Here is a 24,765-nt window from a genome sequence, read left to right as displayed (position 1 = left end):
CTCCTCCTCCTCCTCCTCCTCCTCCACAAAACATACTGTAACCCTAACTCCCCACAGGCTTAACTGAGCTTAAGGAGCAGGGGTGAAAAATGGGGACAGTGATTTCTATAGACTGAATTGTATCCCCTTGAAATTGATTTGTTGAAGCCCTAACTTCTTTATGACTGTATTTGGGGAGAGTGTTTAGGAGAAAGGGAAATTAATCATAAGGGTAGTGCCCACATCTCATCCACTGTATCTTATAAGAAGCAATGCCAATTGAGGACACAGAGGGAAGGTAGTGAGCTGCACACCAGAAAGAGAATGTTAGCCAGAACCCAGCTGTGATCTTGGTCTGATAACCTCCAGATATCTATATTAATAGGAATATTAATTTCTATTGTGTAAGCCACCTGTCTATGGCATTGTGTTATGGCAGTCTGAGTAGACTGCCACTACTCAATGATAAAGAAAGCACATAAGCAATTTGTGTTATCTAGTTGGTCATAAACACCAACTTATGGTGGCTGATGTTTGATTTGATTAGATCTTTAGCAAAATTTATGAAATGCAGTTTACAGATATTTGTTCTGCTGAAGTAAAGAGGGAGTATATATTGGGCCCTTCTTGGTGGTGCAGCAGGTTAAAGCACAGCACTAAGAAGCTAAAGCCACTTCAGCATGAGTTTGATCCCTGCCCCTGAGTTGATCCACACGGCGCAGGAGACCTCTACTGACCCACCTGCTGCTCCCCTCAGCAGTGTACTTCCTCAGTGGGCTTGTTCTGCTCCCCACTTTGTCTCTGGTGAATCCTCTCACTGCCCCAGTACCTCTTGCCTTTACCCCAGTTCTGTATGCACAAATAAATAAATCTTAAAAAAAAAAGAGGAAATATATATCTATATCTATTTCTATCAGCCCCTACCCTAATTAGTTAAGCATGGCAGAAATAAGAGCAGCAAATAAGAGATGCAAGGTGCCACTTGAGGCAAGCCATGAGGAGTTGTGTCTGAAAGCGACCCAGTAAGAGCTGTGTAGACTGATCATTGCAGCAGAGATTGGAAAAAAGGTGGGGCTGACAGGATTTGAAATGGCACAAAAACTGTCTGCTACAAAGACCACCACAAAACTGTCACATTTTAGATACATAAATATATATACATAGTTTTACTCATTTAAACATGTAAATAATTTTGTAAAATGATTTTTAAATGATTACCCATAATTTTGGTAATTTTGCAGTGTTCGTGCTACATCAAAAAAGAAATGAGGCAGTTTTGTAAGATGAAGTAGAAAAATTATGACTATAAGTAAGTGCTGACTTGATCATTATTTTAGTGATGCTTACAAATAGAAACCTGAAATACCATTTTTTCAAGATGCCAAAAGAAACAATAGTGATTGCTTAAGCTTTGTTTACTTTAGAGTCTAAACAAGACAGATATATGAAGTTAATGACCAAAAAATGCAAGTTTAACAGGTTTCTTTGTCACAGAAGCAGCAAACTTTGAACTATAGTAAAAATGACACTGAGAAATAGCCTGTTTTAGAAGCTGCTAGAGACAGATGCTGATAAAGATTATCATTTTTAAATGTTAGTTGATAACATGATAAATTTCCTTCTTCTGTTGAAAATAATCCAAATAGATTGAGTGTATAATTCTAATCAAGAAGGGCATGATATGTGTAAAAGAAATATTGGAATGGTTTCCCCATAATTGCAAACTTTTGAATATTCAAGAGAAAGGGAAGAAAACAAAACTAAAGGAAATAGACTTTCAGCAATTTGTACACACTGAAATTGCAAAGTAAATTTAGAGCTGCCACAAGACGAACCAATTATTTTTTTCTAATACATTTTATTGTTATCAAAATCCATGTACATCCTGAAAAATAAAAATAGCATAAAGAGATTATAATTAAAGCACCAGCTAACTCGGAGGCAACACTTTTAACAGTTTCTTTATTTTGGGTCCAGCTACACATATTTAAATAATATGCTTGTATTACTATTTCTTTGTTTACCAATATTAAATGTGACTAACTTATATTTGCTTGTAAAGAGATGATTTAGTTCACCTTTCATTCCCATCCCTAAATTTATTTTTCAACCCTACGTTTCCTTTTAACATACTTATATCATACCTTAAGTTCCACCATTCCTGAAACCATAATTTCTGAAACCAGAAAATAAGCAAATAACCTCAAATAGCATATGTAAACACATTCTTCTTGTCCCACAGGACATAGACAGTTTCTTTACTTCCCAAGAACGTGAATAACTCACCATTCCTCTGTTTCTCCTTTTATCTCCCCATCCCTGAGCCAGTTTCACTGGAAATATATTTTTTAATTCCATAACCATAGTTAATCATTAAGCAGTTTGCCTAACAATTGATTCTAAGTACTCTACTATACTCAAGATGTTTTTAAAAACCTTTTACATAATTTTTTCCAAGTGTTTATTGTCCACTGTAGAGACAGACACTGTGCATTGGCAACAGGCCTTCTCTGCAGCGTGCTCACTTACAGAATGCTGTTCTGTGTAGATATTTCCACAGTGGTGGCATAAGGTGCTCTGTGGACTTTCTCTCTGGGGAAGCATACATGCAAATAAAAAAGTTTCAAAAGAAACAATGGGGAGTGTCTGGAAAGTGTTTTAAGTGCATACAGCAAATGAAGAAACATTTGTCTAAAGGAAACTTGCTAAGGTTTGCTAAGAACAAACAATTGAGTCATGACCCACTTCCTCCTTAACACCATCCCTGATCAGTCTAGGAAGGTATGGACAATAATATAGGTTGTTCTCTCCTCCTCATTCCCAGAGGACAGCATAGTATGTGTTCAAGAAGGGCAGGCTGCCAGCATTTATCCTCCCTGTTTTTTTCCTGCCAATTATTGAAAAAGCTGAATTCTGAATAATGCTCCAAGTGATTGGTGCTCTCTTTACCCAACACTCCCCACCACCCCCATTAGGTGAATGCTTTACCTTAGGCATGGACTGCTGGAAATACCAAGGCCCCATTGAAGAAGAGCCTGATGGCTGTCCTGGTTCATCTCCCTGATGGATATGCACAGAGAGAAACACATTGTTGTGCTCACCTTCAGCACTGAAGTCAAAAATCTGAGATTTTGCATAAGATCTCTCAAGCTCTCTTTCTGAAGAACTGGTTTTATTTGAAATAGAGTATTTAGAAGTTTGAAGCTAAGGGTACTCAAAAATAAAAGTTTTGGTGCAGAGCCGTAAAGAGGAAGTTGGATACTTTATGACCGTGAGAATCTTAAGAGCAGACAAGCTAGGTAAATCAAAGAGAATCAAGAAAGACACATCTCCTGGGATCAAGAAAACCTCAAATTTGAACCTTAAAAATTCACTGTGGAGAAGCTGGAATTTAATTGGATCAGACCACTAGAGCAATTTATGCTGCAGGTCATTCTCAAAAACAATAGCACAATCAGCCAGCATTTGGCCTGAATACATGGACTTATGTGGTAGCAACTACAGCATTTACTCTGAAAACAACCCAAAAATATATAGTATAGAACAAAAGATGAATAATGTTCTTGACATCATAGCCAAATGAATTCTTTTCAACATTTCATGAATTGCTCAAAATCATTCCATATTTTAGTTTTTCTTTCTTTTTGGAACATGCTTTTCTTGGAAAACCTTTTATTTTCCTGGAATTGCTGACTAGCTTTCTTCTCTCTTGCCTTCTGTGCTTGAATGTCTTCAAGCTTTCCCAGTATTTAATAATTCTATTGTTGACTCCTTAGTAAGACTTTAGTGTATGGTACACTACAGCAGATGTTGTCAGCAGACCTCTAGACCTTTTTTATATTAAATAAGATCATTTTCTTCATTTCCTTTTCAGATTATTCATTTCCAATGCATAAAAGCTTCAGTTGATTTTTGTACCTTAACTTTGTGCCCAATAACTTTGTTGAATTCATATGTTAATTCTAACAATTAATGTTAGAATTGTGTGTGGGAGGGGGCACTTACAGTTTTATATGACCAATACAATCATGTTATCTACAAACAAAAAGGTTTACTTTTTCTGTTGCTTTCCAATTTTGATTCTTTTATTTATTTATTTATTTATTGGCAAAATTTCTCAGATTAGGACTTCTAGTGCTATGTTGACTAAGAGTGGTAAGAGTGGACACCCTTGTATTTTTCCCAGTCCTAAAGCTTTTGGCTTTCCCTTCTTCATTATGATGTTAGTTACAAGTTTGTCATGTATAGTTTTTATTGTGTTGAAATACAGTGTTGAATTTCTGCATCTATTAAAATGATCATGTGATATTAATATGGCTTATCCCACGTGGGCATGGTGTGTGATCCATTGAATATAATATTGAATTTGGTTAGCTAGTATTTTGAGAATGTTCACATACGAGAAGTAGTTTTCTTTTCCTCTAGCATATTTTTCTGGCATGAGTATCAGGGTAATGCTGGTGTCATAAAATGAATTTGGAAGTACTCTATCCCCCTTCAACTCTATGGAAAAATGTGAGAAGGATTGCTGCTGATTCTTGTCAGTGAAGCCATCTGATCTTGGTCTTTCCTTTGTTGAGAGGTTTAAAATTACCAGTTCAACCTCATTAGTTGCATAGCTAGTTCAGTTCTGTTAAGAACTTCTATTTCTTCATAACTCAGTAGACTGCATTTCTCCGGTGATCCAATTTGTTGGCATATAACTATTCATAGTAATCTCTTATAGTCCTTAATTTAAAATTTTCTTCTTTCATTTCAAATTTTGAGTTTTCTTTTTTACTAGTCTAGTTAAAATTTGCCCATTTATTTTCATCTTTTCATGAAAACAACTATTACACTTTCCCGTTTGTTTTTCTATTTTGTATTACATTTATTTCTGCTCTAATCTTTAGTATTTCTTTTCCTTACCAACTTTTGGCTCAGTTCTTTTTTTTCTTGCTTCTTGAAGTTTAAGTAGGTTGTTTATTTGCTATTCTTTTCTCTGTTTTAATGTAGACATTTTTAATAATAAGCTTCCCTCTCAGTACTGCTTTGGCTGTGCCCTATTAGTTTTTGTATATTGTATTTTCATCTCAAGATATTTTCTAATTTCCCTTTTGATTTTTAATTTGATTCACTTACTCATCATTCAGTAATTGTTTCTCTCTACATAGTTGTAAATTTTCCAGTTTTTCTTCTGTAGTGGATTCTTATTTTTACTCCATTATGTTCAGAAAATATGTTTAGTTTGATTTCAGTCTTTTAACTCTGTTAAGACTTGTTTTGTGACCTAACAGGAAATATTCTATATGTGCCTGAGAAAACTGCTGTGGGATGATCTATATAATTCAACTTTGTCTATAGCTTTGTTCAAGTGCTTTGTTACCTCATTTATCTTTGTTTTCTGTCTGGTTATTCTAACCATTATTTAAATTGAGGTTAAGATTTAAATCTGTTGTGTGACTGTCTTGTCCTTTAATTATGTCAAGTTGTCTTTCATTTATTTGTCTACTTTGCTGTTAAATGCATATATGTTTATAATTTTTATATTTTCCTGGTAAATTGATATTTTTCTCACTATTTAATAATCCTTAGACTGTTTATTGATCATTTTTTCTTAATGCATTTTTTTCTCATGAGTCTCTTGAGGCTAATATTTGTATTTAACATTTGTTTTCCTATTCTTTATCTTTCACTCTATGTATATCCTTAAGTCTAAAGAGTTGTCTAGCAGTATGTAGTTGGATATTACAGGGATTCTTTTTTAGTATATTCAACAACTCTATATATTTTGACTGGGGGGGATTTAATATATTTGCATTTAAAGTAATTGCTGATGGGGAAAGACTTTGCTGTTGTCATTTTGTTAATTGAATTATTTTCTGTCCTGTAGTTTTTTTCTTCCTCTTTCCTTCTTTTTAACTGCATTCCTTTGTGTTCCTTTAACCTTTTTTTTTTTGTAGTGATATGCTCTGATTCCTTTCTCATTTTCTTTTGTGCATATGTATGTTCCTCCAAAACATAACAATCTCTTTTAAGATAATAACAACTTTAATTGCATACAGTAATCTATATTTTATCCTCTTTCCCCCATGTGCTCTATATTATTAATGTCTACAAATTGCATTATGCTGTGCATCCAATATTTTATGGCAGTACTTATTTTTTTATACATTTTTTAAAAAGATTTATTTATTTGTGCATACAGAACTGGGTACAGGCCAGAAACTCAGGGGTGGTGAGAGGCTTCACCAGAGACAGAGTGGGGAGGAGAACAGGCAGATCTACAAAGTATACTGCTGAGGGGAGCAGCGGGCGGGTCAGGAGAGGTCTGCCGCGCCATGTGGTCACCTCCGGGCAGGCAGGAATCGAACTCATGCGGAAGTGGCTTTAGCTTCTTAGTTCAGTGCTTTAACCTGCTGCACCACCAGGGAGGGCCTTTTTATACATTTTTAAACTCCTTACGAGAATTAAATATGGTATATACGATCACAAGTAGCATGTAAAGATTTCAAATTATAATGCTATATATCTGTAAAGTATGCAATGTTTAAACAATATTATCTCAGATTTTAAAAAGTGACGTATGTATACCACCATTAATACACACACACAAACACACACACACAAGCTTACTTTTACCAGCAAGCTTTATAATGTAATCCCCTTCTCCAGCAGTTTTACTTTGTGCTATTTCAGTTACTGGTTATCAACTCTGGTCCAAAAACCATGTACAGTAAGATATTTTGGGAGAGTGGTAGTATACTACTTTAACATAAATTTTATTATAGTATATTGGTTTAGGTATACTATTCTATTAGTAGTTGATGTTAATATCTTACTGAGCCTTATTGTTGAGTTAAACTATCATAGGAATGTATATATAGGAAAAATCATAGATACATCGTATTTAACACTATCTATTGTTTTAGGCATTTACTTAGGGAGAGGGAGGTTCTTGTAATTTCATGGATAAGGGAAGACTACTGTATAGTTTCTTTCAATAATAAACAATAACTGAAGAATGATGTAGTGGTAGTAAAGAAAAACAAACTAACATTGTTAAGTAGAAGACAGAAGAGAGACTGTTTCCTGAGCAGGTGTGTTTACCAAGCAGAAAGATTAAAAAAAAAAAATCTGTAGAAAGTGTTAAGAAATGGTAGATAGTTTCCACAGTTTTATTAATAGTATTAAAATACAGCTCAATTTACTTTCAAGTTATGTCGTGTTTATAGGTTAACCCATCTATAAAATATTTTCATAAGAAAATGCTTTCTGGAGGGTAAATGACAATTTATGATTTTTTAAGAATAAGCTATTCATAAATTGAAATTAACTTCTAAAGTCTTTATCTTCTCATTGGTTCATAAACTTATATAAAACATGAGTCCAGAAATTGTTTTCCATCACATAATAATAATAGTAATAATAATACAATGTCCAATTCTTATTCTTTGTGCCCCTACTCCAACCAGAGTTTAATGAATCATGGTTCTGTAGATGTAGTAGGTACTGAATAGCTCTTGCAGATTAATTGATATTAAGATATCACTCATCACAAAGAGTAATACATCCCGAGAAACCTTGGGTTCTTCAATCTAGCTGTAATTTTGAAATGCGCAGCAAATTTAAAAATTATCTTTAGAATATAAATTAAATGACTAATCCCAATAGATTTGGTTGCACAGTATTAATAAAATATAAGTAAATTATAATAATAAATTTAATGTTTTTCATGTTTTTCTAGTTGTTTTGTCATTTAGGGACAAATGGTTGTTGTAAAGTCTAGAAAGGATCCCACAGTACTGTGTTTACATAACAATTTAAATAATCATTCCCTCTGTCTGGAACAGAGAATGATTTCTCCATCCAGGAAACTCTGTAGAATGTTACAGTGTATTGATAATATATCACTTCTCCTGAAATCATTTGAGGTTACCTAATTATTATCTCTTAGATGGAGAAAGGCCATAATTTTAGAATTATCTATTACACGTTTATTTTGAGAATGCTGACAAAAAGATAGGTTTAACAGGAGACACTATTTTTCCCTTTTAGATGTAACTGTGTGGAACCACATAATCCTAGCAATGACACCTTGAAGGAATGGAAGGAGTCCAACATTTCTGCAGCTGACATAATTTGGGAAAATCTAACTGTGTCGGTAAGTGAAATATTGAGAAATAAACCATATTTATCTAAACAGGATTTGCTTCACATTTTAAATGAATTACTGCTAAGGTAAATTTTTTGGAATGTGTACTATTGTAAAAGTGATAACTTTTGTTTTAATTTTACTCATTTTTAAATTGAATTTTATTCACATATTCATCAGTAAACTGAGGTTTTCTTTCATTATTAGTTGTCCTAAAAGTTAGTAGACCTGAACTGCTCTAAAAGCACACATATAGATAACAGTATAACTATATTAAAAGTGCACTAAATTGGACTGGTGTTGACCTGAATGAAACCATATGGCAGACTGTTGGCCTTCTGTGTGAAGAACTCAGAATGCTTTTCACTTTGTCAGTGGAATATGCTGGAAATAGAGGAAAGGGGACATGCTTGCGAATATTGTATTGTAAATCCTGAAATCTTGGGAAGAATAAAAGTCACTTTACAAAATCTGACACCTCCCTCAGGAACAACTTCCTTACTTCTATTTTCTCATTTCCCACTAAATAATGGGGATGATAACAGATTTTTCACCAGAGAAGATTAAGTCCTATAGCTTTTAAGAACTTTTTTTTTTTTACTTTTCTCTGTTTTGTGGTGGTTCTCTCTCTCTCTCTTTTTCTTATTGTATTTCTCAATTCTTCATAATCTATTATCTATCTATTATCTATCTATCTATATTTGCATCTTTTTGTCCAATCAAATCTCACTGGAAGAATTGAAGCAATATTATTAAAATCTGAAATGTTCTAATTTTTTTTTATGTTCTTCCCAGTTATAAATATTACAAATGGGATTTCTGCTACTTAACCTACCTATTATTTAAATCTACAACCTATTATAATCATCAGTACAAAAACTGTATAATTCTAGTTCACTTTATGAAATATGTCATTTTAATAAGTAAACTAGTTAATGGAACATTGTCAAATATAAAACTTCTAAGCATGACTATTACAAAAGTACTTATCTGTTGCTCATTTTCTCAGTTTTCTCCATTAAATGTGTTCTTTCAGAATGAAATCAAACTTTTTGAATTCTCTGTTGACCTATATTTTACAATTATTCTCTTGTACTAAGTTATATTCTCTAGAATAAATTTTCACTTACCCTTATTTTCTTTTATAGTCAGGTTCTTTTATAGTCAAGTAATTCCTTTCAGAGAGCCACTTAAATTGGCCTTCAAATGAAATGATGTAGTAAAAAAGAAAGAATGATGCAAGAAAGAATGCTACATGTAGAAGGGATCACGGTTTATCTGTTATGTAATATCTCTTCCATTTGTACTCCTTTTTTTTTTAAACTATAGGGGCTAGGATGGCTGAAAAATGCATTGCTATGTCCCTCACTTTGGTGTCTCTGTCAAAACAGAGATGCAAAAAAATCATATCTAAGTGGATTTAATATGATCCTGTTATGCATGTTGTTTTATTCTCTGAATATTTTATTAATAATACAATTCTAAATAATAATATTCACTCTTTGGTATTAGCAAGTGCTGGTTATCTCTTCTTACAGACTCACAGCACAATTGATCTAGCTGGCTAGTAGAAAGCTAATTTTAGATAAATGAAATTTTAGGGTCAAGCAGAGTATACTGAAAAATATTTTGCAATCAAAGCAAATCTACTACTGTGTTTTTTTTTTTTTTTTAAGTTCTGTAGTAGGTGTTAACATTCTGGCAGAAATTTTCACATTATTTTCCATTACTTAAAAGCAGTTTTTGCAATGGATAATTGCTAATCTTGACCAGAAATAGCCTTTATCACCAAAGGGAATGTTATAGAATGAAAATATATTGTAATTTTTAAGTCAATGAAGACCATTAACAATTTTTTTTGTCTTAATTGTTATGCTGGATTTTTTTTTGCAGCATAATCATTAGTATCTCCAAAAGCATTTTTTAATAAAGAGCTGAGCTTATGACTACCATAACTAGTTTTTTTTTTAAAAAATAATGATGACATTTGCTTTTTGTATTATTTATTGACAACTTTTAAATTGAATAATTACATTTCCCATGAATTGTAATTTATACCTTGCTAATAACTCAGTGGGTCAAAGAATGTTAATTGCTTCTCCCAAACTGCTAACTGTATAGTAACTGATCAATAAATATTTAAAGATTGTTTTGAGAAATAATCCTATATTCCAAATTTACTATTTAATGCAAGTGGTTTTCTTTTGACTTATTATTTTTTTGCTATTGAATTATAACTGACAAAATTTTTATGTATTTATACTACACAGCATGTTTGATATATGCATGTTTTATAATGGTTACAATAATCAAACTTATTTCTATACCCAGCAACTCACAGCTACTCTTTTTAGTGAAAACAATTGAGTTTTACTTAATAATACACTACTGTTAGTTATATTTACCATGTATTGTTAGATCTTCAGAATTTGTTCATCCTATGTAACTGAACCTTAGTACCCTATGATTAATATAATTAATATAACCTTAGTACCCTATGATAATTTGCTATACCAAACCCCACCCCCAGCCTCTAGTAACAATCATTCTACTCTCTGCTTCTATGAGGTTGATTTATTTTGGATTCCACATATAAGTGAAGTCATGCAAAACTTGTTTTTCTGTGTTTGGCTTATTTCACTTAGCATAATGTCCTCCAGATTCATCCACATACTTGCAGAAGATTGAATATCCTTCTTTTTAAAATGTGAATAATATTCCATTGTATAGTTATATCCCATTTTTCTGTATTCTTTATCCATGAACAGACACTTAGGTTATTTCCATATCTTGGCTACTGTAAATAATGTGAAATGCAAGGCTTTCATGGCAAGCTGGATTACTTGGGTATATATACCTACCTAAGTATTCTAGCTTGCCAAAAAAAATTACACACACAATTAGCAGTATCTCAAAATCAGCCTTTATAAGGAACTCTTAGGCAAGGTTTAAAATATTCACAAGTAATTAACTAGCAATTGATGAAGAATTGTCTCAGTGCCAAGCTATATATTTAGCTTGTACATGTATAAGGGGCAGAACACTAATGCCAACTTTAATTTCTTGATATATCAAATTAATTTTTACCAACTTATAAAATTATTGAAACTTAGAGTATGTTTGAAGAATAATTAGTAGACATGCATTTGTCAACAAAAATTCTTTCCTTTTTCTCAGTGGAAGCATATGTTAGAGTCAGTAGAGTCAAAATAAAACAATTGTTTTTCTCAATCTCAGGGCATGTGCACGTGTGTGTGTGTGTGAAGGAGCAGAAATAAAATGCAGAATTTAGTAGGGACAGTCTATGTTTTTGTATACATACTTTCCCCCACAAAAGGAAGAAAAATATGCTTTAAAAATTCACTTCAAGTTTAAGTAAATAGGCAAGTTATTGGCAAATTATTATAAATTATAAGACAGTAAAACGAGTCTTTAAATGTCATCTTAAGAATTGAGAACAAAACCCTGACAGTTTCAAGGAATATTTAGAAGATTTTATAACTTCACAAAAGACTGAAGACTATCACACAAGTATTTATGTGTTTACAAAGGAGCTGTGGAGCTTCTCACCACTACTTGTATTTACTATTCTCCTTACCCATTGTTTTGCCTTGTAATTATAAGCATCTCTAGACATGGGGATGAGAAGATTCATATTTTGTATTTTATCTTTTAATTTTTACAGTTTTGAGAGAATGAAAATTAAACCTATAATTAAAGCCTGGGGGGCTTCTTGTTTAGTTTTTCAATTAGCCAAGTTTTGGTGCTCTATATTTGTATTACATGGATAACTGGCATTCAATTTTAACTAGAAAGGAAGGTATTTGCTGTTAGATCAGAAAAGGGAACAAATTTTTTACATAAGTATAAGGTGTACTACCGAAATTTCTCAATAACCCTAGCTTCAGGGTCAGTTCTAAGTAGATACTACTAGTGGCTTGATTGGTTAGCACTTGGTGATTGTTTCAGAATTTTATGAAGGTATTTATTTTCTGCTATTCAGTGACTTCAGCTTTGTTCATTGTGTGGACTCTGTGTTAGTGCTCATTCTTCAGTCCATATTTTTCTGTAAATTATATGGCATAATTCAAATTGTGTCTAGATCTAGTACCTCAAATATTAATGAGATCTCTGGGTCACTTTAAGCATTTTTTTGACATTAGGAAGTAATAATTTGGCAATTAATCTTTAAATTCCAAATAAGAAACCAAATTGAATTTAAAAGAACCATTTTTATTTTAAAATATTAAGGTTAAATACTCAGTTTTTCTTGGGAGAATAATTTTTTTGACTTTGCTGCCACCTCATGGCTAAGGCAGTCATCAGAAATGGTACTTCAGAGGCTCATAAAAATGAACACCAGGGGAATAAAAGACCATTGCAATAGTCAATATAGTCTTTGCCTTGCTTAGATAGTAACATTTTAGCTTTTGTTCTTTAATCTGAGTATGAATCCTATCTTCAACTCCCAATTTTATTTCAGTAGTGATATATCATAGTTTCCTTTTTTTTTTTTTACCCTTCTTGAATGCTCTTGTCAGGACACTTCACAGTCATAGTTCTCCTTTAAGTGGTAACATTCTCACCTTAAGCACCACGTTTGCATCACTGCGTGCTGCCCCTTAGCAGTGATGAGGTGGTAGCAAATATCCTAACCCTTCTACACCTGATAGATATTAGGTTCAATACACATTGTATGGTAAGCCAGATAGTCTCAGCGATGTAAGTTTAATTTGAAAAGGCAAAGATTTAACAAGTGGTTCATGTTCAAATTTAGTATAATTTAAATCTCTGCTATTGTTCACTAACTATCCAAATAGAATCTATAAAGCACACACTGCGCTGTCAGGTTGTGAAAGACACAGTGAAGGGTTTTATCATCTCTGTTCCAACTGATCTTAAGAAGTTAATTTTCTGAAAGAAATAAGCTGTTTCCCCATAATAGCTCCATTTTTTTTTTTCTTCCTGCAGGAATGCAAATCTTTGCATGGAGAGTACATCGGACGAGCCTGTGGCCATGATCACCCATATGTTCCAGATGTTCTATTTTGGTCAGTGATCCTGTTCTTTTCCACAGTGACTATGTCAGCCACCCTGAAGCAGTTCAAGACTAGCCGTTACTTTCCTACTAAGGTACTGAGTACAGTTTTCCTTATCCAAATGTAAACCAACATAAAGCATGTTATCCTCCTAAGTGTTTTAGGACAAAAGGAAGAGCAATTACAGTCAGAGGAGCCACTAAAACAGGCTTTTGTAAGAGAGCTGCCAGTGAAGAGCTGGCTGTGGTGACAGAGGTGTAGAGAAAGCACTTGGTGGCATAGGTGCTAGGAGCACATATGCCCTCAAGCTTGTCTCCTAACTTCAAATTCCAAAGATACGCACCCACTTCCCCACTTAGCTTTTGGAATCAAAAGCACACACTGCATCACTGATTGTCACTTTCTTGCCCAGTGAACAGTGGGAACTATTCCAGCCTGACAGATACCTCATAAGAGCCACTGTTACATTCTCTAATTGGGGAAGCCCCTACAAGACTCATTGGAACACTATTCTCTTTTTCATTTTTAAAGTGTCAGTCCCTCCCCCTAACCCACCACGTTTTGCATCTGCATATTTGGAAAGAAAAGTAAACAGAGAAACAGCTTAGTTCAATATTTAACACTGCAAAGTAACACCTATAATGTCTGACTCAGCCAAAAAGAAAAAAGAAAAGAAACAAGAAAACAAGCTTTTTAGGGATGAGCTGAAGATTGTGATCAAAATTATACTCTGGGAATATGTTTCAAGAACTGTTTCTTCCAGAGAAAACTTGAGTTTTTGTCACCTCTTTCTTCATAAAGTGGAAGATTCATTTATTTCCCCTGAAAGTTTGATTTCATTAACTATGTTTTTATTGTTTTATGTTTTTATAAAAAATGTTTCTATAAATAAAACAATCTTCATATCGTGTGTGTGTCATAAAGACAGCCCATTAGGAAGAAGATCTGCTTGATGTTATATGTGTTTTTGCTCAAAGATGGCCTTATGAATGAAAAATATATTTCAAAAACTGACATACAACATTATTTTATCAATTTGTACACCCTATTGTGCACATTTCTGAGTTCCACATTTACATCCCAGATAAAATAACTAAAATATTATTCTTCCTCAATAAAACAGATACTTTTATTTTTGGTGCTTCGGGTTTATCAGATTAAGTTATTACCAGTGTGAGGAACAGTCCTAAAATTCAGCCAAGAACTGGCTTGTGACCTTGTTCTATATTCTAAGTATTTATTCTCTTGAGTTCATGATAAACTTAAATTTTAAATAAAAATTGAAAATAGCAAAATCACCACTGCAGTTTTTCCCAAAATGCCTTTTTCTGGAAAGTTAAATGTGTATCCATTATAATGATAAAGGTACGTTAATATCTGTTCAGGTCCTGACTGAGCTAAGAGTTTACCTGTAGTATGCATATAATGTAACATCGCGGTATTATGTCAGAAAGTGTTTATAAGTGTGACTCTAGTTTATGGTCCTGAGTACTGCTTGGTGTTTACAGTTCCTTCAAGTGACCAGTGTTTTCATTACTTTTAGGTTCGATCCATTGTGAGTGACTTTGCTGTCTTTCTTACAATTCTGTGTATGGTATTAATTGACTATGCTATTGGGATCCCATCTCCAAAACTAAAAGTACCAAACGTTTTCAAGGTGAAGTTACAACATTTGCTCTCTCTATCTCTATCTCTGTAGGTTTACTCTTCATTTAGATGATGGCTATAACACTGGTGCTTGGGATGTTCAGGGAAATAAAAGGTTATAGGTTAATAGAACAGTAAATAAAATACCCACAGCATGATTAAAATGTTGCTCTAATAATTAAATAATCACAGATACAGAAAATATATTTGCATTTAAGAGAAAAGGAAGCATCTAAACATTTGGAAATGAAGGAAAATGTATAATATTGATGTACAATCACATAGTAAACAGATTTTGGAAAACATAAAATTAGGTCTGGAGTAGAATTCTGACCATTCTATTAAGTAATGTATGACCTTGGATGACTTACTCAGCTTCTCTGAGTCTCAGTATTCTCATAGTTATATAGGGCTTGGAACTTTCTCATAGAATTGGTATCAAAATTAAAGTCTTTAGGACTCAACTAAGGCCTCAGTCAGAATCCTTCTCTGACCCCTGATGGAATCCAGGGTCTTTCTTTTATTTTCACCTAATTGCCCATGCACACATCTAACAAGAGTTATATAGAGTTGTCAACATGCTCTGTGTAATGTAAATAAATTTGTAATGCATACAGTAAATATTGACATTATCTCATTTAATACAAGTATTAAGCACACAATATTTGAGCCTGGATATCAGAGTTCAAATCTTATCTCCAATTTTTGGATCTTGCATAATTTAATGGATTTCTTTATACCCTCAATCTCCTTATCTGTATCTCTAGAGTATTGTGAAAAAATGATGGGTTAAAATATTTAAAGCATTTATAATGGCACCCAGTAACTTCCAAGTGCTTGTGATATTAGTAGTAGTAGCATTAGTAGTAGTAGTGGCAGTAGCTAATTTGGCTTTCCTAGTAGCATCTAGAAGACTTAGGTTAGGTGCTCCTTCACCCAGCTAATAGCTGTCTACCTTTTATTTTTTTACAGCCCACCAGAGATGATCGTGGTTGGTTTGTTGCACCTTTAGGTCCAAATCCATGGTGGACAGTATTAGCTGCTATTATTCCAGCTTTGCTTTGTACTATTCTAATTTTCATGGACCAACAAATTACAGCTGTTATCATCAACAGAAAAGAACATAAGCTAAAGGTATATTTTAAGATTCATCGTGATGGAAATCATTGTGACTTAACTGACATCACTTCATACTTTTTATTCTTTAATCATTTGTACAGTGAAATAATATTTTTAAGTGCATAATTTTATTTTCTGCATTTGTCATACTTTGCCTTACAGTGACCTTAAAATTATTTGTTTATGGTATTGGCTGAGCTCTAAACTCTGAAGTCTTACCTCCAAAATGTAAAAAAAAAAAAAAATTGCTGAAGTTCTAACTTTCTTTACCATGTTTAAATATTTTTTTAAAGATTTATTTATTTGTGCATACAGAACTGGGGTACAGGCCGGAGGCTCAGGGGCGGCACATGTTTAAAATATTTTTATTAAAGACCAATCTATTTCGGTAAAGTATCACTTTACCAATTTGTCTTATATATATGAGATTCCTCTATTTATCTGACCCTAAGTATGTTTGTTAGATTGTATTCATTGTTGGAATCAGTTACATCTTCAGATATTATTCATTTCTTTAGTTATTCCTTTGTCTATAGTACCTATAACAAAAGGCTGTCATAAATGTTATACTTTACAAGTGACATCTTTGTTGAGTTTTATTGCAGATTTCAATTATTTTTTAACAGAGTATGAGTTAGATCTATCTTATTTATTATATTTTTACTCTGCCAGTATGCAACTGTAAATAATCATAAGGTTGTTCACTGGTTTGCAGTTGTCTGACATATGTAATATGTTAAATAAAATACATAAATAGCATTAAATAGTTAAAAAATAATCTGACCAAACCTTACAAAAACAAAGCATGCAAAATCTTGTTTTGTTCTTATGTGGGATAGCTGCCAGAGATCTGCACATACTTTTTAAATTCTACAAAACGTTTCATTGTCAGAGCAACAGCAATCATGCTTTGTAGAGTTTCACAAGTATGGCTGTTAGAAATATTTTAAAATCTCTAATTGGACTATTTGAAGTAGTAATGACATAAATGTAAGAAGGCACAATTATGTGTAATAAAGCTCACTAAAAAGGAAATTTCATGTATATATTAGATACAGTATATGTCTATCTTAAAACAAAGAAAATCTTTATTGCTTTGTAGAAAGTAATATAAGAGTGCTAGACTATTTTAAAGGACTTCATTCAATCACTTGTTATTTTTTGCCAAATAGAATTTTTGATTGTTAAAGATATATTCTCTTAAAACCCTAGAGTTTATGTCTATGGTGTGTTGGGAAATGTTTAATTACTGTTTTTTAGTGTCAAAATGAGAGATCTTGACTCATAATAATACTTGCTGCCTGTATGGTGTGATTAAAACTATTATTGTGTAGCCCACTTCAAGCACCTATGTGACATCAATTGACAACAAGTTTTTTTTTATTTGTTTTTTGTTTTTTCTTAATAAGCAGTTGGTTCTTGTGAGACTATATAGGCTGGTACCAAAATGCCTCTGAATTATGCCATTCTGTCTTGGGAACTTGAAAAATCATTGACAACTCTCAGAACAAGGAATTCCATTTTTTAACTTTAGTTACCTATTTACTCAATATCAATAGTTTTAAATAAATATTTGTTTTTAAACTATCAGCCTTCTGCAAAGTCAAAGCTCACAATCTAATTGCTAGTTATTTAGTTGAATAAATGGATCTGTAAATTGCCTGAGTACTTTATGTGGGATGTTGTTTACTACAAAGAAATAGGAAAACAGTTTTCCTAGATATCAGTTTACTTTGTAAACCTGGAAAAAGCTCTGTTTTTTATGATAAAATATGTGATTTTGTTTTTTCAAAAATTTAGACAAAAAGACAAAGTGGAAAATAATTTTATTACCTAGAGATAACATTGTTAACATTTTGACATATATCCAAATATATATTTTCATACTCCATATGCTACTTACTTATATTATTTTTAACATAAGAACATTATCAAGGTAATAATTCATATTGACAATATAAATCTACATTATCAATTTTAGTGGTTGTATATGCATTTCATTGTATAATATGTTTTAGATAGCATATGGATATTTGCAAAGCAATTTCCTTTCTGTGAAAGCGTATTGTTATCAATTTTAGTGGTAGTATGTGCATTTCATTGTATAATATATTTTTTAAAAACTGAGCTATATAATCATTTCCCTTTATAGGGTTTTTTTCCCAGTCTTTATAATTAGATAATATGGCACTAATTTCACTTAAAGTTTAATTAAGATTATGAGCTAAAATGATATAGGCAGTATGTGTTTCTAGTTATTAATGGAATCATATTTAAAAAATATGAAAGTAAGTGTGGATTTGCTGAGGGCAATGATACCTTTCTGGTTGTTTTGTTCTTCACACTTTTCAACTCCCTCTGCCATATAAAGCTTGCAGCACTTGCACTGTGTTCATCATGGGACTCTGGTAGATCCTTGACATTCACATTTCCAAAGTTGGAGATCCACACATAAGCTATAGTTCTCTCATTATATGTCATGTAAATAGTTAAATTATAGTAAGAGTTCCTTAAGTGATCCTTGTGAGTACCCACTATATAGTTAAATGTAGATCTAAAGCATTTAATATTTTTGTTAGTAAAATAAACTTGAGGCTATATTACTGAGCCATAGTACATAGTTCATTTATTACTTCTATTGCAAAAATAAATGGCTGTCATCAAAAGATTCACATATTTGCCCCTTAGCTGCCTGGAACCAATGGACAATAGAGCAAGTCTGGCTCCCTATGGCTAGCAGTAGAAGAGTCAGTCTGTTCTTATCACTAGAAGTCTGAACACTTCATCCTCATCCTTGATTATGGATATTTGCAAAGCAAGTTCCTTTCTGTGAAAGCATATTGTCAACACTACACAATTCTTTTTCTGGCCTATGACCCTTGTGTTTTATAAGCTCCAGTATAGTGTGGTCTGTTTCAACTGATTTTTTCCTGTTAACAAAAGAAACATCATCTTCTCAGAATATTCTTTACAGAGATTAACGGTTTGTTCCATAACTGTCCCCACACCAGCCAACCCCCCCCCCCGCCTGTTGCTTCAATGAAATGTTTGCACTATGTCCTGGCTTTGACTACAAAAAGGCACATGTTTCTTCAGTATATCCCCCAACCACAAGTTAACCACAGTTTCAACTTTTGCTAGTGAGCTTGTTCTCACTCAAAACCACATTTTTGCCTTGGTACATTCCCTGAATTCATTTAATGATTTTTGTTTTCTAGTTCCTGCATCAAGCACCTGGTAGAGTCACATGACATATCAAAGTATGTGCCATATACCAAGTAACCTTAGACATCACCACTTTATTTTTCCTCCAAAATTTATATTTTAGATCCTTTTCACTTTTTCTTCACTTCCATTATCAAAACTAGTAGTTGATATTCTTTTAGAGGATGCTTTGCATGATACTGAAAATGGTACATCATTTTATAGATTTGCTACATACGCAGTAAAGCTGTGTTGACTACAGAGACAAGTCCTCATTGGCTAAGCAACTTATTCCTCCCTGAATAGGAAGAAATTCAAAATTAACAAAACTCGAGCTCAGGCACTCATGATTTTGAAAGGTTTCTCAAGAATGAGAGAACTTACAAATGTAAAAAATTTGAGAATGCAAATTTTTGCTCTACATATTAGAGATGGATGGTTATAAGTCTGTACTCTCAATGGCATTTTGGTTTTTCTCTAAAGAAGACAGATAGGTTTAGATTAATGGAATACCTTTGAATAGCATTCAGAATATCCACTTCTTTTTTTGAAGTGGAAAGAAGGTGATATTATCTTATATAAAATAAAGTTTCTATTGAGATATAACTGTGGGCTTTTCTACATGTTTCTGTAGACAGTTCAGGCTTCTTTTGACATCATTTTTAATAAACAGCAATACAATCCCAGATCACTGGAGTAAATGAATGCATTTGCAACATTCATTTGGCACCACATTCTCTTGATGATTATGGCATTTGATATGTTCTTTTTTGCCCTCTTTGTCAGCCTGGTTCTTCATGTCAATCTATAGTCTTTTATGTGGTTAACTTGACAGATGCAGGAAATTGCTGCCAAGCTTTGAAATGAATTTTTTCAGCAGTGGCATCTGGGTATCAGATGGTCCTCTTGGCTGGCCTCTTGTCTTGCTGCATATTGGTTTTAGTGGGGTCTGGTGTAGCATCACCTGTTGCTGTGCTCCCTTTTCCTCCCATATGTCCATTTCCCGTGATTCATGGGTGAATGTGAGAATAAAAGCTCTGGTTCTGTCTTTATTTCAGGGGAAAAAATATACAGAAATATGTTAGAGGCGCAGAGTTCTCTCTCTGACAAAGGGATACTTCCCTTTGGCTGGCATGCCTACCAGCCAATAATTTGATTACAAAGACCAAGTTTTTAAAAGACATTTTAAATGAAAGGTAAGAAGAAGGATGATGATTAATTAGTGGAAGTGCCAGAACGGCTTTATTTCCTTTGATTCCCATTAAATTAAGATGTTCTCATTATGGTATAATGTAATCGGGGAAAACCATTTTTGTTTTCATTATGTACTTTTACTTTACAAAGCTAGCTTTCTAAATTTAAAAAGGAAGTAATTTCCTTTGAAAGTATTTTTTTTTTTGGCTTCCAGTAATCTAGAGCCCCACTATTTGCATGAGACCTATAGAAAATCACTCTCATGAAAAAGGCCTTGTCATATTGTTAAACCATAATGAGCATGCACCCTGGGAAATCCAGAGTATGCCCAAATCATAAGCCAGCCTCTGACGGCCCCTCTCCTCCGCCATCCCAAGACAAATGTCTGAAGCTACCAGCACCTCTTTCACCTTCGGTTCTGTTCTAGCAGGGCTATAGTGTAACAAAACAGCCCAGGGAGCACCATCCATGTTATATTCCCTAAGTAGCAGGGGTATTATGGTCCTGGGAAAGCTTCTTCCTAAGTCTTTTGGTTGTGCAGGATGTTTTTCTTCTTACTCTCCAAGCTCTAGGTAATGAACATATTTCTGGAGTTCCTGGGAGATAAAAGTCATATTCATGAGGGAAATTCTGTAGCATTTTCCCAGCTAAACCGACGTAGGGAAGAAGACCAAGGTATTGAGGAGAGTGCAGCAAGAAAAGGTCTTGGTTGATAACTTCCATTTTCTACTCACTGCCATCTCCTGCACTTTTGTAACTTGGCAGGAATAAGCAGAAAGGGAAAGACATACAACTGAGTTTAAGAGCAATTTCTTAATAAAACAATGAATAAAACAGAACAGTAGAAAGAAAATGCTATGATGAGAAATAGGTAACAGTTACTCGGTGCCTCACACTCCAGCCCACATGAGTTTTCAGTTAACTCAATATTGCTTACAATTTGGTAAAACTGTCTGTTAAAAAAAAAAAAAGCCAAAATTATTCGTCTAGAAGAATTGGTAATTTCTGCTCATGTTCATCATAACAAATTTAACAGCTATATTTATTTTTAAATTATACTTATTGAATTTGACTCTGAAAGATGTTTCCATGCTGCACATTTCTCATTTTAAAAGTCAATCTGTAGCTTACTGATTGCTTATTGTGTGCCAATGTTTGTGCTGGAACTGTGGGAAATGCAAAATAATTATATGTTACCTGCTCTTCAGAAACACATACTTTTATCGAGGAGCCTCAAAGCAAATAAATACAGAAGAAAAGAGTATTGTTCACTGCTAGATAATAATTGTCGCTAACACTTATTGGGCTCTTACTGTGTATCAAGCATTGTTCTAAATAATTGCAAAGTTATATAATTTTTAACAATTCTCTAACAATCCAATGAGGTACCTCCTGTTACCGTTGTCCCATTTCTCACATAGGAAAACAGAGGCACAAGAAGTTAACTGATATGCCTAAAGGCATCACTGAAGACAGCATTTGATCTCAGGCCAGCCTGTAGAACCTAAACCCTTAACCACCTTGCTATAACTACCCTACAAGAAGTAGTCAGTAAAGTTGGAATGCAAAATAGGTCAAATCATATCCATCCTCTGAGGTTGTACATGTTCCTGTTGGGGATGAAGGCAGAGGTGTCACTCCTCTTTCCCACCCTCAGTTTCTCTTGGAGAGAACTTACCTGGTCACCCTCTCAAGACAACAGCTCCCAGGCCCTCGCACTTCTACCTGCTCCCTGCACCTGTGTTTTCCTCATTTTCATTTCCTACTTGCTCCTGAACAGTACTTAAGTTGGCAACACCTAGAGATCAGTGACAGAACAAAAGCTGTCATTTGAAAGAGAAGCTAAACTTTTCTAGTGTTGAAACTGAAACAAATGAGAACAAGATAGTATTATATTAATATCAGGATATTGGATTAGTATCAGGATAAAAATGAAAGTGTACAAGGAAACTTACATTTCATAACCTTACTTTTCCCAGTGAAAATCATCATTGAGACAAAAGAGGGCAATTGGAAACCAGGTGCATTTAACAAATTTTTATTCAGAAGATCTGATATGGCAGGCTTCTAGGGTATTGTCCGGAAGTGATATCTATTCACGATCAGGTCATTCTTAGGTCTCTTATTTCTCAGTTTGATGACTAAGATATTGCTGCTGCTCAGTAGTTTGTTATATGAAATAATAATGAATGAACATATATATGAACTGTGAATTAACTTAGCCATTTAAGGAAATGATAAGAAGTAGCTATATTTGATACTAATATTAATAAACCAATAGAAATAGAATGGAAATGGATGTAACACTAACTAAGAAATACATTAAACCTATTAAAGTGCATAGAAACCACTGTCATTGTAACCATAATAGAAACTGCTGCAACTTTTCTTTCAGTGCATTACATATTTTGAAGATATCACCTTTTACCTTTAATTTTTCATTTTAGAATTAGTGGTGGAAGATTCAATACAGTTTCTCTTTTCTGTTCTTGCTGTTCCATGGTTGTCATGTCATTTGTCTTTATACTTAACTCAGGACCTAAGAGAATCCGTTTTCTTTCTTTTAACAGAAAGGTTGTGGGTACCATCTGGATCTACTAATGGTGGCTGTCATGCTTGGTGTATGTTCCATCATGGGTCTGCCATGGTTTGTGGCTGCCACTGTCCTCTCCATCACTCACGTCAACAGCCTAAAACTGGAATCAGAGTGCTCAGCTCCAGGAGAACAACCCAAGTTCCTTGGCATTCGGGAGCAAAGGGTTACTGGGCTTATGATTTTTATTCTTATGGGCTCTTCAGTCTTTATGACCAGTATTCTGAAGGTAATGGAATATTTTTTATGAATTTGAGATAAGATAGAATATATTATCATTTAAGCAATTTCATTTGAAATTCATTTGAATCTAATCCCCCAATTTGCAAATATTGTATGGCATGTGATAAAAGTAAAATTTACCATGTTTATATAATTTCTTAACAGAGAAAATTATGTGCAATATTTTAGAATCCTTAAACATAAATTTTTTTTCTGGCAAAGTAAAATTTGATGTGTAAATTGTTATCATAAGTTTGAAATGTGATCAAGTTATGGGGAAAAGTCACTCATTAATTCTGACAGATTTGTGTCCTGAAATCACTGGTGGTCTATGTAAAATAAAATTTCTATGTACTTGTCAGTGGAGAAATGTATTTGTCATTAGTATCACCTAATATAAGATAGAGGTGCAGAGATGCCTACTATCTGGCCATGGTCTCATATGCAGTTTTATAATTTAAAGGTTACACAAAATTACAACATGGATATTTATTGTACAAACTGTTTTTTTCACATTTAAAAAATCTGATCCATTTGGAAAAATATTAAAGAATAATTATTTTGTCATATAATTTTTGGCAGCTATTTCCAAGGTATCTTAGTTGTATTTTAAGCTGTCACTCATTTAAGTTGTCTACATTTTGAAAAATCCCCTTGAATTACATAATCATTTATGCAAGAGTTTAAAAAATTTAATCAATTATATAAGTACATATGCAAGAATTAAGTTCTAAGCTCTATACTACAAGTATTTATAGGGACAAAGTAATGCTGAACTATTCCAATAAAAGGAGAAAAGTGGAGGTATCTAAGTTTATAAAAGTCGAAAATTCTCAATATTCATTCACTCTGTTCTTCACATTTAATCCATATAGCCTACCATGCAAAATGAAATTCAAATTTACCCATAAAGTGTCATAATAATAATTGTTAGTATTATTATGCATTATGTGTGTTTTATAGATTCTCACTTAATTGCTTATGACAACCTTATTATTATCACCCTGTTAGATATTGAGAAATCAAGGCATAGAAAGCTAACATAACTTTCCTATGTTTACACAGCTAAAAAGTACTAAAGTGGGGATACAAGCCCATACACTGCCTTCTACCATTTCCAAATATTTGTGAGATTTTTGTGCAAACAAGTCATATTTTGGTAAGAGCAAAATAGCCTGAGCACATTATACTTGAAAATAATTGGTACTGTTTCTCCATTTTTTCTTTGTAGTTTATTCCCATGCCAGTGCTATATGGAGTGTTTCTTTATATGGGTGCTTCATCTCTAAAGGGAATTCAGGTAAGCTACTTACAGTTATAGAATTGTATCTATAACTTTTCTGAAGTTCTTTTGATCCAAGTTATGCAATAGCTAAGAATAATGACATCACCGGAGAAGCAGTTTTCAGACCACAGTTAAATTTCTGCAAAATGATCAGGTTTTATAAGTTAAAGAGTCTCTTCAGCATCTAAGCTTCATTTTCTTAGAATATTTCTGTTTATCATAAGTATATAAGAATTTTTAAAAAGTTTTAGACTTTGTAACCCTTTTAGAAAAGTATTATCAGTACATTTAAAGTATATCTTAATGCTTTTAATCTTTGATGTAATAATTGTACATAGGAACATATACT

The 24,765-nt window shown here is 33.2% G+C and overlaps 1 protein-coding gene across 2 annotated transcripts in view; it reads left to right on the top strand.

Moving 5' to 3' along the window:
• SLC4A10 (solute carrier family 4, sodium bicarbonate transporter, member 10) overlaps positions 1-24,765 on the top strand; it is a 252,551-nt gene that overhangs the window by 201,175 nt on the left and 26,611 nt on the right. For both annotated transcript variants that reach the window (XM_004674608.2, XM_004674607.2), the window contains 6 exons: positions 8,017-8,122; positions 13,085-13,246; positions 14,696-14,809; positions 15,772-15,933; positions 22,887-23,138; positions 24,363-24,431. In XM_004674608.2, coding sequence (XP_004674665.1) covers positions 8,017-8,122; positions 13,085-13,246; positions 14,696-14,809; positions 15,772-15,933; positions 22,887-23,138; positions 24,363-24,431 — 865 coding nt within the window. The remainder of the gene's footprint in view (positions 1-8,016; positions 8,123-13,084; positions 13,247-14,695; positions 14,810-15,771; positions 15,934-22,886; positions 23,139-24,362; positions 24,432-24,765) is intronic.

This window comes from Condylura cristata, unplaced genomic scaffold (assembly GCF_000260355.1).
Source record: "Condylura cristata isolate star-nosed mole 26May11 unplaced genomic scaffold, ConCri1.0 scaffold00002, whole genome shotgun sequence".
NCBI classification, from domain to species: Eukaryota; Metazoa; Chordata; class Mammalia; order Eulipotyphla; family Talpidae; genus Condylura; species Condylura cristata.
The sequence above is the reverse complement of the archived record's forward strand: the minus strand, read 5'-3'. Positions and strand labels throughout refer to the sequence as shown.